This window comes from Primulina eburnea, chromosome 13 (genome assembly GCF_022965805.1).
Source record: "Primulina eburnea isolate SZY01 chromosome 13, ASM2296580v1, whole genome shotgun sequence".
Classification (NCBI taxonomy): Eukaryota; Viridiplantae; Streptophyta; class Magnoliopsida; order Lamiales; family Gesneriaceae; genus Primulina; species Primulina eburnea.
The window spans coordinates 32,257,438-32,271,357 of NC_133113.1; the positions used below are offsets into that span (position 1 = coordinate 32,257,438).

General features: G+C 35.8%; 3 protein-coding genes across 5 annotated transcripts; all 3 read left to right on the top strand.

Moving 5' to 3' along the window:
* The first annotated feature begins 1,057 nt into the window (after positions 1-1,057).
* On the top strand, positions 1,058-2,840 carry LOC140810741 (WRKY transcription factor 22-like). Its single transcript, XM_073168624.1, has 3 exons — positions 1,058-1,637; positions 1,748-1,858; positions 2,004-2,840. Exons 1-3 carry the CDS (start codon positions 1,162-1,164, stop codon positions 2,464-2,466), a joined length of 1,050 nt encoding a protein of 349 aa, XP_073024725.1. The 5' UTR covers positions 1,058-1,161; the 3' UTR covers positions 2,467-2,840.
* A 633-nt stretch (positions 2,841-3,473) lies between these two features.
* Positions 3,474-7,656, top strand: LOC140809113 (uncharacterized). 3 transcript variants are annotated; one of them, XM_073166596.1, is made up of 10 exons: positions 3,474-3,886; positions 4,757-4,893; positions 4,979-5,152; positions 5,474-5,710; positions 5,811-5,911; positions 5,995-6,067; positions 6,214-6,282; positions 6,442-6,549; positions 6,765-6,890; positions 7,337-7,652. In XM_073166596.1, the coding sequence occupies exons 1-10, from the start codon at positions 3,496-3,498 to the stop codon at positions 7,529-7,531; spliced, it is 1,611 nt and encodes a 536-aa protein (XP_073022697.1). In that variant the 5' UTR covers positions 3,474-3,495; the 3' UTR covers positions 7,532-7,652. The 3 variants fall into 3 exon arrangements, with proteins under 3 accessions (XP_073022697.1, XP_073022696.1, XP_073022695.1); XM_073166595.1 differs by having other exon boundaries at positions 5,522-5,710; positions 6,214-6,549; positions 7,337-7,656; XM_073166594.1 differs by having other exon boundaries at positions 6,214-6,549; positions 7,337-7,654.
* A 1,745-nt stretch (positions 7,657-9,401) lies between these two features.
* On the top strand, positions 9,402-10,304 carry LOC140809477 (late embryogenesis abundant protein At1g64065-like). The gene has a single exon (XM_073167117.1). It carries the CDS (start codon positions 9,506-9,508, stop codon positions 10,172-10,174), a length of 669 nt encoding a protein of 222 aa, XP_073023218.1. The 5' UTR covers positions 9,402-9,505; the 3' UTR covers positions 10,175-10,304.
* Positions 10,305-13,920: the final 3,616 nt, after the last annotated feature.

The following is a 13,920-nucleotide window of genomic DNA, read 5'->3' on the forward strand; positions in this document are numbered from 1 at the left end:
TAGCCTCGTGCCTGCTTTGGAAACACAAATGTTCAAACGAATATTATATAAAATCACGTTAATAACGTAAATCACATTTAATTAATAATGTATAATGTTTCAAATTTTAAAAAAAAATTAAACAATTGACCTTTTGATAAATGTCTACCGTATGAAACTATCCTATACACACTTTGCGAGACACGGATTGCGTTCTCCTACCGTATGAAACTATCCTATACATAGATGTATGTCATGCTATCCTCATTTCTATGTCATGCACATCACCACCCAGCAGCCGTCGATCACATTCTCTTTGCTGGGCATGGCCGTTGATTTTTTTGGAATAGGTCAATCAATCTCGTGAAAATATTTATTAGTATATATATATATATATATTGAAGAACACTTATCCACGTACTTGAATTTAAAAAAAAAAAAAAAAAACAGAGAAGGAGAGGAAGCCACCCACGTGGCTGTGCCTCCTTTTTCTGTGTCGGCAAGTGCAACACACGAAGCACAATGCACTCTGTTTCCATTTAGTAATGTAATTTGAACAAAACCGCGTGGACTTTGGCGTCTCTCTCACCGCTTTGACTTTAAACAAAGTCAACCTACATCCCAGCATCTGATTCAAATATCTGTTTTTATCAACTTTTTTATCTATTAGAAAAATAATGATAATCTTTAGTTAATTATTATTATCTTATATCTGTATTAACATATTATTCCATTTTACACCTTTGCACAACTCAATATAGAATAATATTTTTTATTACATATCTGAGTTGATGAAGCAAACAACGAAGGTGAAATATATGGTCATAACTTCGATTATTCCTATTTCCTATCAACACTATTTAGGTTGAGTATGTCGCACATGTAAATTCCATATAAGTTGAAATTGGACCTTATGTTTTTTTGTTCGAATAATGCGATAATTATTTTTTAGTGTTATCTTAAAATTTATAATTTATTAAATGAAATATTTAGTTGGGGGCAATTTGCACATCGATTTGTCAACCATAAGTGCTGGCTAGCTCTCCATTATTATTATATATAAATTAAATTGTTATCTTTTCCTTCTGCATTATTCTCTTTCCCCACTTCTCTACCACACCTCCAAAAGTCAGCGCCTTCTTTTTTTACTTTTCATATCTGACCCAAGAGAAAACAGAGAAAATGGAGGACGATTGGGATCTGCACGCAGTGGTAAGAGGCTGCGGCTCCACCTCCACCTCCACCCCCACAGCCACCGCCAGCGTCCAAACTCCCTCGGATGATCTTCTTACCGCTAACTTCCAACAAAATTACAACACCTCGGCTGCTTATAATTACCGTCAAGATCTGTTTCAACCAAGAAGGGAGAGCTTCATTGAAGACCTGCATGATTTATGCAAACCCTTTTTCCCAAGATCACAGCAGCCAGCTTCACGAATAGGATCGGTTGTTTCTCCAAAAAGTTTACCTATTTCACCGCTCTCCGTTCTTGGGGGTTTTCAAGGGCTGCCATCGTCGGAGCAACAGCAGCAGCAAATGGCGCGGCAATTACTCCAACAGACACAGATTACGCAAAAGCAGCTACCCATATCTGTTCCTAATGCCTCAAAAGCTACTACTGTTTCGCAGAATCCTACTTCGAGGTCGGCCAAAAGAAGGTAAAATTTGTACAAGCGAAGTTGAAATTATTTATAGCTTTATCGGTGATAACGGTTCGATTTTTTTGCCTCCGAGCTTTAGTTTTTTTTCCCGGTTAATTATTGCGTAGGAAGAACAATTTGAAGAGGGTTTGTCATGTCCCGGCAGAGAACTCATCATCTGATATGTGGTCTTGGAGAAAATATGGGCAAAAACCCATTAAAGGTTCACCCTATCCAAGGTTTGGTTCTTCAATTTTCCCTCTTTATTTTTCGTTAAATCCGATATCTCATAAGATTATGTTTTTATTTTTATTGCCTATTTTCAGAAAGTTGGTGTTTCTTGAATATTTGATGGTCGTTTCTTTTTTTGGGGTGCACAAACAGGGGCTATTATAAATGCAGCACCTCAAAAGGCTGTATGGCAAGAAAACAAGTGGAGCGGAATAGATCCGACCCGGGAATGTTCATCATCACCTACACAGCCGAGCACAACCACCCTATTCCTACCCACCGCAACTCACTCGCCGGGTGCACACGCCAGAAGCCGGCTGCGGCGAATCCCGGCTCAGAAAACCCGGACAAACGGTCTTGCTCGCCTCCAACGTCACCACCAGAAGACCTCTCTCTGACGCCTGGAAAGTTAGAGAGCAGCCAGGAGGAGTTGGCAGAAGCTGAGGATGACGATTTAAGCGTTTCGGACATGGCGTTAGAAGATGATTTCTTCGAGGGTTTGGGGGATTTAGCTGGACTCGACCCCGGCGAATGTATCGACGATCAGTTCCCAGCGAGCCTACAGTTCCCTTGGCTCGACAAGAATACAACGACCGCCGGCGGTGGCGGTGGTTGACTTCGTGAAGGGAAAAAAAGGTCTTACTTTTCCTCTGACATTGTGCTTTTTTTCATTTTCCTTTTTCTAGGTTCCAGAAGCTGCCGTAAAGAATCTCGAGATCACAAATTTTATGTTGACATGTAAAATTCTTTAACATAGAAGCCTTTGATTTTTTTTTTTCGTTAATTTATTTATATAAAAAAGGGAAAAAAAGGGAAAAAAAGGAGTAAAGAGCCTTGCTGATGTAAAAAATTTATTCGATTCCATATGTATCTCTGGTGATGCAAAAATGGTTTTAGGTCGTGGGATCTAAGGTTCTTGCCGACCCATTTTCACGAATTTTAGACTGTTGATTTGAAACTTACATTAAATTTCTAGATGTTTCCTTGTTTGTCGGGTTTGCTTTGGTTTATGAACTCAATAAATAAAATAAACAAATAAATAATTTACGTCAAGTATTCTCTCGTTAACTTGTGCCTTTCATTTACCCTCCTGAAGCGTGGTTACATAATTTTTCTACTCATCGAAATTATGACAATAGATTCTCGCGCATTTAAGGTTTTTCCCCTAAATCTCAAGTCCGGGAAATTAATTCACGATAACGTTAGGTTTAGTACCGGTCGAGAGTCTTGAAAGATTTTATCAACCAACTAAGATAATATAGATGATAGGAAGCGTATTTTATAAATGAATCGAAACGACAAAAGTGAAAATGAGTCACGCCATTTGATATCGACTCAAAATGTTTTTCAAGAAAAAACCCAAAAGCCTACGCCAACATCATCTAAATGAAAAAACCCTGAATTGTACTGCCCAAACAAATTAAAAGCGAGAAAAAAAAAGCTATTGAATTATTTACGAGCAGATTGTATGGTCTTCGAAGCTACGAAGAACAAAAGAAAATGGCGAACTTGCAATTCTTTTCGAACTATGACTAATCCTAAAAGATATGATAATAAAATAAAATTAGTACTAATCTTGGGTGTCCCAATCCCACAAATCCAAAAAAAAAAAATCATATTTTTAAAATTTTAAATTTTTGTTGAGATGCAGTTTTACCTTCTCATGCAGACCGCAACAGCGTATAGCTCCCCAGCTCTCTCCCCGAAAATACGGGAACACCTACCATTGCTTACGTCACACCTCCAACTTCAGATTTCCCCACCCCCAAACCCTCCCGCATTTTCATTCTCTGCACTGCGTCTAAGCAAAGTTTTCCACTTTTACCCCTCCAGCAGATCGCTCGCGAAATCCATGTCCACTGTAGACGCCACCGCAGCCTCTGCCACCGGCGGCGAAGGTGCGCGAGTTACCGGGGAGTGGTTCTCAGTGCCGGAGCTCCGGCTCCGTGACCATCGATTCACAGTACCACTCGACTACTCCCTCGATTATTCTGCTTCCCCCAAGGTCTCCGTCTTTGTTCGCGAAATCGTCTCTGGTAACGAAGCTACGACTTTCCTGTTTCAGTTGGTTTTCCCCATTTAAGCAGATACACCCTCTCACACACAATTATGTTGAAGAAAAAATGATGATTTAAAATGTGGTGATTATACTGTAGTCACATATAACGGTGTTCGGTGTTATCCTGTCGTTGGCTGCGTTCTTAAACATGTAAAAATTCCAGTTTCATGTGCAATCTTTGATAAAGTTCGACCTTTTCTCTACAAATACGTTTAGACCAACTTAATAGTATCAGATTGTAATTTGAACATCTGAGCATGACTTCGAGACCATATCATAAATCGTTGGTCCCAATAACCTGTGCTCGTTTAATAGGTCTTCTATCCATTAAATTGGCTTTGAGTGTGTTTTTATTCCTCTTTACTGGTATGTTTGTTGCTACTTGCTATTGGGTGGTTAGCCAGGTGCTTGTTAGTTGTGGCTTATGAGTATAAATGGGCTAAATATGTCATTCTTAGAGCAATAGCAAGAAATGTGTACTTCGTTGTTTTTTCTCCTTTCCGTGATAGTTTATTCTTTTCTTTATTAATGTTAGCCTCTATATCTCTAGGTATTCATTAATTTAAAGATGGTGAATGATAGTGCCAGTTACACGAAAATTGAAACATATTCTGTTATTTCCCTTTGCTCAAACCTTGTATAACTACCATCGGTTACAGTTGCAGAAACGAATAAAAAGAAACAAGAATGTGGTGGGTACTTAATCATACAGTGTCAACATGAATATTCAAATCAGTGATACATTAATACATACAATTCACCTTTCCAGTGGCTTGATTCTCTCTTAACCAATTCTTCTTATGGCATCAAATGTCATTACTAATATAGCGTGCACCATGCCGCACAGTTGGGAAGGAAGAACATATCCTCCCATTCTTATTGTACTTGCAGGGTGGGCCAGGTTTTGAGTGTCAGCGACCAACTGAAGCTGGTGGATGGATAAATAAAGCATGTGAGGAATTCCGTGTTATTCTAATGGACCAGGCAAGCTATTTTGATACCCTTTTTATGTTCCTCAGTATTTTAATTGATTTCAATCTTCTTCGCTGCTGATATGTTTCTGGCACAGCGTGGTACAGGTTTGTCAACACCTTTAACAACATCATCAATGTCACAGTTTAAATCAGCGGAGGATTTGGCTGACTACTTGAAATATTTCCGAGCTGACAATATAGTGAATGATGCTGAGTTTGTTCGCAAACTACTCGTTCCCAATTCCAGACCCTGGACAGTGTTGGGGCAGGTAGATGATATATTGTGAACCATTTGTCTTTGTGTGTTGGTATTCAGCTTGGTCTCCTTTCTTTCATGTTGAGCAGTTATATTCGGACATTTGTTCAGTTTTTTTTCCTGAGTAAGCTCTTTTGTTCTACTTAAATTCAGTAATGGTGGTCTTGATGCATCTCTCTCTGGTCCTGGGCAAATCATAATGAATGCAAAGTTCACACACCTATTGCATCATAATGTTTCTTATTTTGTGGACCTTTCGTGTATGATGCACAAATTTGTTTAGTGAACTGTCTTCATATGGTTACATCTTGGAGACAATTCTTACATCCTGCAGAGTTATGGAGGCTTCTGTGCAGTTAGTTACCTGAGTTTTGCTCCACAGGGACTGAAACAAGTCCTTTTAACTGGTGGAATACCACCAATTAGAAGTGGATGTGCTGCAGATATTGTTTACAGAGCTTGCTATCAGCAGGTTATGACTCAAAACGAAAAGTATTACCAGAGATTCCCCCAAGATATTGAGATAATACGAGAAGTAGTTGATCACTTATCCGAATCTGATGGAGGAGGGGTGAGATAAATATAACCAAAAAACAATGTAACTGGTAGAACTCACGTCTAACTTTACCTCACTTCTTCCATTTCCTTTACGTTTTTTTCTTTTTATATAGGTACCTCTTCCATCCGGTGGTATCTTAACACCTAGGGGGCTGCAGCTCTTAGGTTTGTCTGGTTTAGGAACTAGCAATGGTTTTGAACGTCTGCACTACTTGTTAGTCTCTACAGATTCATCTGCAGAATGTCTTTGTTATGCTTTCCCAATTTTTTGGTCTCTTATTTTATTGTTGTTCACAGGTTTGAGAGGGTGTGGGATCCTGTATTAGTTCCTGGTGCACCGAAGAAAATCAGCTATTACTTTTTGAATGCTGTAAGCTAAAACACTGTCTATTCGGTATAGACATGCCTTAACATTCTAGTTCTTTAGTGTGTGTGATTATCTGTTTGTGTTTTTTTCTTTGGATCAATCCATTGTTGTACACCGCAATTCAATGACATGTATTTACATGCATTCAGTATGAGAGGTGGCTGTCTTTTGATACAAATCCTCTATATGCTCTGATGCACGAGTCCATATACTGTGAGGTAAACATTTTGGTAGTCACTGCCTTCACTAATATTTGGAAGCACCTTGTTCTCTCGAGGTTGTCACTGCCTTCACTGATATTTGAAAACACTTTGCTGTTCATATACCTGTTTGTTCTCATGCCATTGTCTAACTGCTTCGTTATAAGTGGACTTAAGGGTTCGTCTTCAAGTTGGTCTGCTCACAGAACAAGGTCAGAGTTTGATAGCCAGTTTGATGCAATAAAATCTGTCAAAGAGGGACGTCCAGTGCTGCTTACTGGAGAGGTATGAAAGAAAGTGCTTATATTTGCTTACCAGGAAAAAAAGCTTTTAAAGAAAAAATAGGTTTGCGATTTTATACTTTTTCTTCAGAGGTTGTCCCTTTCGGTTTGTGTACAGAATTGATTAGCCTAAATAGCATTTGATCGCTTCATGTTTATCATAGCTGTTACTATATTGCTGTAACCAGTGTCCATTGGCGCTGAATTTTTTTCCTTTAGATGGTATTTCCATGGCTGTTCGATGAGATTCAAGCCTTGAAATCATTTAAAGATGCTGCTCACCTATTGGCGGAGAAGAAAGATTGGCCTCCTTTATACGACATTTCAACTTTGAAAAATAACAAGGTCCTGTGCCGAAAATCTTTCTGGTCTCATGCTATTTGCAGTCAGCTTTTTTTTCCCTTAAGGATTGCTTTATTTCTACTGTGCTATCTGGATAATTTCTGAAAGCTACTTGTTTTAAATCTATCAATGATGAATTCAACCAAAATGAAATTTGCCGATGAAGACTTTATGTCATCTCACCACCACTAATATATTCATCTAACAAGTTTCAGTTTTAATCTAGTTTCGGTTTTCCGAAGACTATGAAACATACTTAAGCGTGTTTCTTTATACAAATGAATGTAAAGATTGTTAATTGTAGATGAAAAACAAGTTGATAGTTGTTCACACATGTAAACAGGTATAAAATATCTGCATGCGTAGATATTAGAATATTATGTTTTGGTGCTGCTCCAGGCCACTTTATGCCTTGAGAAACAATAACTTATTGGATCTTTTGTTTACAGGTGCCGATTGCGGCTGCTGTGTATTTTGAAGATATGTATGTTAACTTCAAGCTTTCTATGGAGACAGCTTCTGGGATTGCCGGAATTCGTTTGTGGATTACTAATGAATACATGCATTCTGGTTTGACAGACGGCGGTGGTCTGGTTTTGGAACATTTACTAGGCATGTTGAATGGAAAGAAGCCTATTTTTTGACCGATGCTATTCTATATTTGCGTTACTTTATGGGAAGGAATTCATTTAAGATTTTAGTCTTCTTTACAAAGAAAACAAAACCAATAAATTATTTTAGAACTCTTAAAAACAAAAAGAATCAATTCTATCAATTACGTTCTTTCTCTCAACTCAGTTCGTATGCGGCCCTACTTGTTTGCTGAAACTTACAAATTTTTATGGAAAGATTGGTATGTGTAACTCCCGAACTAATTTTGTAGATCCAACTGGTCCCTTCTAGATGTAAAATAGTTTTAACCGTACAAAGATATGATTCCATATTTCTTAAAAATTCAAATTTTAATAGTTGATTGTAATGATATAATTTTAAGTAACAATATGGTATTGCGGGCGTTATATTTTTAAATATTTAGCTGTGTCTGTTATACAACAGACTTCTAATGATCATATTGATTTGAATTGTGGAAAATTGTACATGATTACGAATGGGTCGCTATCAAATCAAATCAAGTTAGTTGAACAACAGTTGCCCAGGTCAGTATGAATGCAGTTTGAAACAGAGTACGCGAGACGATGTTGCATAATTTGAACATCAACTTGGTATTTTATACCAAAAATCAACTGGAAAATCTAACATTTTCCGTAAATTTAAGTCAAAACTTCGGACAATCATGAAAAGTTGAATTAATTTGCTTACATCTTGTATGTCGAAATAAAAGCCCTTTTCTAGTCACCCAAAATTTCATATGAATATCAAATGTCAAAAATGGTTGGGCGTTGGATTCTTTCATTTATTGTGATGTTCTTGTAACCGTTATCTTATAGATCTTTAGGCCAAGTCTGAAACCAACATATGATTGATATGATTACACACAACATTCGATTTAATACCATCTTGATCTGTATATGTATTTTTTGACTTTCTACATAAATTTAGCATCATGAATAGTGACGAAATAGTTAAATGATTGGTAGTGCCATACTCATTTAAGACATTTTACTAAATTAAGCTTCATTTTTTCTCTTGATATACTTGTAAAAACTGTTTTTTTTATAGCACAGTAATTTTTTTTTAAAAAAAAATCAATACAAAAAGGTAAATTTGTCGACTATTACTCTATGTTTCTTCAAACATGTGTCGTATAAATTTTGGAAAAACAGGCATCATATAATACGTGTCGTGTGCCGTAATTAATATCGTAGACAAATGGTTAGTGACAGAATCAATCATATTAATGTTAGCGGGCACTCCACTTACCACAGCTTTATATTGACCAAGAATTATGAGTCTAGCTAGTTTGTTCCGAACCTATCCTTAGTTTTTTATTTTATTTAATTGTTACCCATGTCGATTTAATATTACTGTAGCTCGGTAAGAAAAAAATTGGGGAAAGTAGATTATGCTGTAAAGTTTTGTGGAGCTGAAGAATCAATCTTTTAAAAACTTACACCCATCGTTTATCGTAGCTTTCATGTAAGTTTTTAGTTTTTTTCAAAAAATATAAAAACGATCATCTTTCTGTTTCTTTTCCGTTTTCATATTAAAAATAAGTTGGCAAGTGACATCCCGATGGAAAAAAATGGGTAAACAAAGTACAGCAGCACACTGAACACAAGTCAAGATACATAATCAAAGCATTTAGCCAAAATTTCAAATACTTTAGGCCCCACCACTACACCCATTTTTGTATAGCTTTCTACTTAATGCGTTGCAAAATTTTATTAATACTAAAATGAAAAATATTCAAGTGTCAAAAATCAGATTGTGCTAAAGGTTTCTATACCAAGAATCAAATAAACGTACGAAAATTTCATATTACAAACTCCATCATATGTATATATGGAATGAGTTTAAGAAATAAAACCCCATATTTTTGATAATTCATGTTACCTTTTGCCATATAAGAAGTATTTTGTAGTGCATTTACACGTCAACTTCGATATATAAAACCCCGTAACCATTTCAAATTCAAAACACCCTCCCCGGCTCGCAAAATGCCAACGCCGATGGAGTCATCCGACCAAGTCCACCCACTCGCTCCCGCCGCTGGTCGATACACCGGTAGCGACGAAGACGAAGCCTCAGCCAACAAAACGAACCGCCGAAGGTGCATCAAGTGCTGCGGCACCATCACAGTGCTCCTCCTCATCCAAGCCATAGTGGTAGTCGTCCTAATATTTACCGTATTCAAAGTCAAAGATCCAGTCATCCGGATGAACGGGGTTACCATCGACAGTATCGAGCTACTCAATGGCACCACCACTCCGCGGCCGGGGTCTAATATCACCCTGACCGCCGACGTCTCCGTGAAGAACTCGAACTTCGCGTCCTTCAAGTATCAGAACACGACGGCCACGCTTTTCTACCACGGCGTGGTGATCGGAGAGGCGCGTGGTCCATCGGGTAGGGCGAAGGCGCGTCGGACCATGAGGATGAACGTGACGGTGGATGTGATGACGGATCGGATCCTGCAGCAGCCGAATCTGAACTCGGATTTCAGTTCGGGTCTGCTGACGATCGGCAGTTACACGAGCGTTGGCGGGAGAGTGAAGATGATTTTCTTTAAGAAACACGTGACAGTGAGAATGAATTGCAGCATCACAGTTAACGTCACAACTAAAGCGATTCAGCAGCAGAAGTGTAAACGAAAGGTTAAGTTTTAATTACAACTTATTAATTAGATTTATGACGTGTTGTTATTACTGTATGTGTATATAGGCAAAAACTTGTGTGAGATGGTTTTACAGGTTGTATTTGTGAAATGTGTCTTTTATTTTGGTCACCCATGAAAAAGTATTACTTTTCATGCTAAGAGTATTAATTTTTTATAGTGAATATGAGTAGGGTTGACCCGTCTCACAGATTATAATCCATGAGACGGTCTTACATTAGACACACTCTCATATATATATATATATATATATATATATATATATATATATATATATATATATATATATATATATATATATTCGCTTGGTTTTGTTGTGATTTGCTTTTTCAGCCTAGAGTTCTTTGATTAATAGATAGCTGAAAACAAATAGTTAATAATTTTGTATTCGTAGTTTTTATTTTTAATTGGTTATCCATAAAAGTTTAATAATTTTGAACAGAACATTATTAAAGCAATTAATAATCATGTGGTTAATTAGAATAAACCTTGTGCAATACTAATGATAATGTCATGTTTTGGGCCTGTACTATCTTTGACAAAATGGCCCAAAACCCAGTATACTTTTTGTAGTGGCAACAGTTGACTTCATTCATACTATTACTATTTTGATAAACGAGATATTCATAATTGGGCCTGAAGTGTAGATGTGTATTTTAAGATGAAACGGCCACTGCAATCTTATTATTTTATATTACGAGGCCCTTTCCGGAGCGAATTATAGTCAAATTGTCATCGAAATAATAAAATATTAAATGGCCAGCATGGAACCATCCTCGATGTATGGATGGATCAACAAGTGAATAGAGAAATATATTCGGATCCAGATTTCCCTCAGAATATGGAGTTAAAAAAAGACAGGCTGTCTCGATACTTAAATTTGACAAATCAAAAAACGAACAAAACTGCATTCCTCTCGTCTTGTCCTGCATTGAAAAATTATGATACAATGTTGTCCTTTCCTGCAAAGAGGACCGAGCTCCATTCCCGTTCCACACTAGACATTTGGGAATCTATCCAAAACTTTCCTGACCCCCTTTTTAATAAAATATTACCGTATCAATTATGTTATTTTTCATTCGATCAAACTATGAGGAAATTTGTAAAATAAATAATTCACCAAAGTTAAAAAAACAAAAATACCTCTCAAACACTATTGGGATAGCACTGTTTTTTTTTTTAAATTTTATATGGAGACGTTTTCGATATTTCGTCTATGAATTATAAATCTATTAATTTTCTTAGATGAACAACATTCAAGAGATTTCCAAACAATTTCATTTCAAATTATAAAATTGATGTAATTCGTGGATTTTAATTACATCATAAATGAGTTTTTTTTCTTTGAATAAAATTTTTTGTTGTATTATAGTTTTCTTATATGTCAATTTGGAGATTATACGGGAGAAATAATTTTATATGGAAAGAAATAACGTGCCATGATGAGCATAATAATTAGGCCATGTTGGTTTATTAAATGAATTGCTGGTCGATATTCAAATAGTCTTAAATGTAGCAGCTCAGCACTTGACTCAATTTCCCCTCGATTTTACCTAAGGTAATACTTAACCAATAATCTGGGATTGAGACAAAAAATTTCACTCAAACTCCACCCAAAATATGTAAAGCTTGACTCAAACATCAAAATATTGACTCATATGTGAAACTTGATCGAAATATGAAAAGCTAGATTCACGTTCGAATTAAATGCGAAAACTTTTACCCAAATGACCAAAATTCGATCAAAATGTGAAAGATTAACATATATTTAAATCTTGATCTAATCTTTCATATTATACATACATAAATATTCAATCAAATATGGAAGTTGAAAATTGTAGTTGTTAAAAATTGTCATGTTTAATATATCAAAATTTTGTCTCTACCAAAAGCTAAGACTTAATAAATGGGTTTACAACCGAGCCAATTTTCTATTTTTTTGAACTGATTCGAAAATTATTTGATTTGTATTCGAGTTTATTGAAATCGAGTTGAATTTGAACAAGTTCGAATTTTTTTTCCAACCTAACTCGTGTCTCAAATTGTCTTGTCTAATAGTGTGAGAGATGCTTGTCAGTTTTAATATTGTATTAATAGGATTTTATTATGTATTAAATAAATAAATTTTGAGTTTTTCGAGTGTTTATTTTCGAACAATAATTTAAATAGTTCGTAAACATGTTCGAATTTCGAGACAAACTCAAACTGGATTTTAATTCGAATCGAATTCCTGTCAAAAGTTTTAAAATTTTCTAACTTCGAATCGAACTTGAATTTAATAGAACTAATTCAAACTTTTAAATATTAATTATATTCAACTAGATTCAATTTGTTTACACCTCGCTTGTGCCAGTATGAACGTTTGCAAGATAGCAAAGAAAAGTAATTTAGTTCATGTACCGGTCTAGCTCAATTTGACAGACACTGTTTGATATGTCATGAAAAATTTCAAGATATGAAACTATTGTACGATAATCCATATTTTGGACAAATTATCAATTCGCCTCTTTCATTTTTATTCGATATATTATATATACTGAAAAAATATTTCTTATCCGGTTCACATTTAAACGACAAATGCCTTGAACTATTTATATGTTAAGGAAAGAATGTCGTTTATTCATTTGTTAAGCATAAAATTAAATATCAAATACTATATAATATTATGCTTAAATTTCGGGCTTTCGGTCTTGGCAGAGCAGTAAAACATTTGGATCTTATCCCACAAAATCAAAATCAAAATCAATTACCAAGATTTAAGGAATTGCTCCATGTGACACCTAAAAGCAACAGACCCAAAATGGTCCTAAAATGAGTGGCCATGGATCCATATCTTAGATATTCGTCATGTCATGTTTATTTACTTGTATTTGTTTCTCCTGTTTACGTGTACTAGATATCCATGTCTCATATCTGTAATGTAAAGCTTGTTTGCAAATGCCTTGAATCCATTGAACCTAAACTCGAACAAGAACATCTGTCACGAGTAAACCAAGAAGATTTAAAGACCACCTTAGTTAGAATTGCCCTATATATTTCTGCTTCTGAAGCAAAAGTCGAAAGTCGCTATTTTAGACACGATTTGTTCTTTGTCATAACAATGTCTCTGGTCCCTGCTTTGCGCCATCAAATGTCTTTGTTCTTGCCAAGTAAAAGTTGTTTGTCTTAAGTTTTCACTCCAGAGTCATTTCACCGAAACTTGTTCAAATCAGTTCAATAAATAAAAATCTCTCGTTCGGTTGTTCTGCTTCAAATATTAACTTTCAATCATCCCTAATAACTCAAGTTTTGCGTCATAAAAATGTTTGTATTATATTTTTGACATTTATACTAATATATTCCAATATTTCCTGCTAAAAAAATGTTGATGAATTTAATTATGACAAGGTTATGACTCAATTATTAAAGTATGTGAGTGTAAAAAGATGACAATTTAGAGGGGATTTCACGAAAGAGGATATCACGTCAAATTGATTTTAAGTCTTTTCCCCCCTTTCATGAAATATATTTTATTCTCATCACATAATTTTCGACTAAAGTCGAGTCATTGTGCATGGAGACAGAGATAGAAGAGCATGCATTTATTGATGGCAAGTACGTGTTCGAGAGTTGGTCCCCTCAATCTTGGCTAATTTCATATGCTTTTATCATCAAATTATACATGATCTTGACTAATAATAGTGTTTGTTTCATCAATAAAGGATAAACATACACACCGTGTACAACAAGGATAGGCAA

Coding starts and splice junctions, on each gene's coding strand:
- LOC140810741 (XM_073168624.1), top strand. CDS start 1,162: ATGGAGGACGATTGGGATCTGCACGCAGTGGTAAGAGGCTGCGGCTCC. Junction 1,638..1,747: donor TCGAGGTCGGCCAAAAGAAG/GTAAAATTTGTA, acceptor ATTATTGCGTAG/GAAGAACAATTTGAAGAGGG. Junction 1,859..2,003: donor AAAGGTTCACCCTATCCAAG/GTTTGGTTCTTC, acceptor GTGCACAAACAG/GGGCTATTATAAATGCAGCA.
- LOC140809113 (XM_073166594.1), top strand. CDS start 3,496: ATGCAGTTTTACCTTCTCATGCAGACCGCAACAGCGTATAGCTCCCCA. Junction 5,153..5,473: donor CCTGGACAGTGTTGGGGCAG/GTAGATGATATA, acceptor TACATCCTGCAG/AGTTATGGAGGCTTCTGTGC. Junction 5,711..5,810: donor CCGAATCTGATGGAGGAGGG/GTGAGATAAATA, acceptor CTTTTTATATAG/GTACCTCTTCCATCCGGTGG.
- LOC140809477 (XM_073167117.1), top strand. CDS start 9,506: ATGCCAACGCCGATGGAGTCATCCGACCAAGTCCACCCACTCGCTCCC.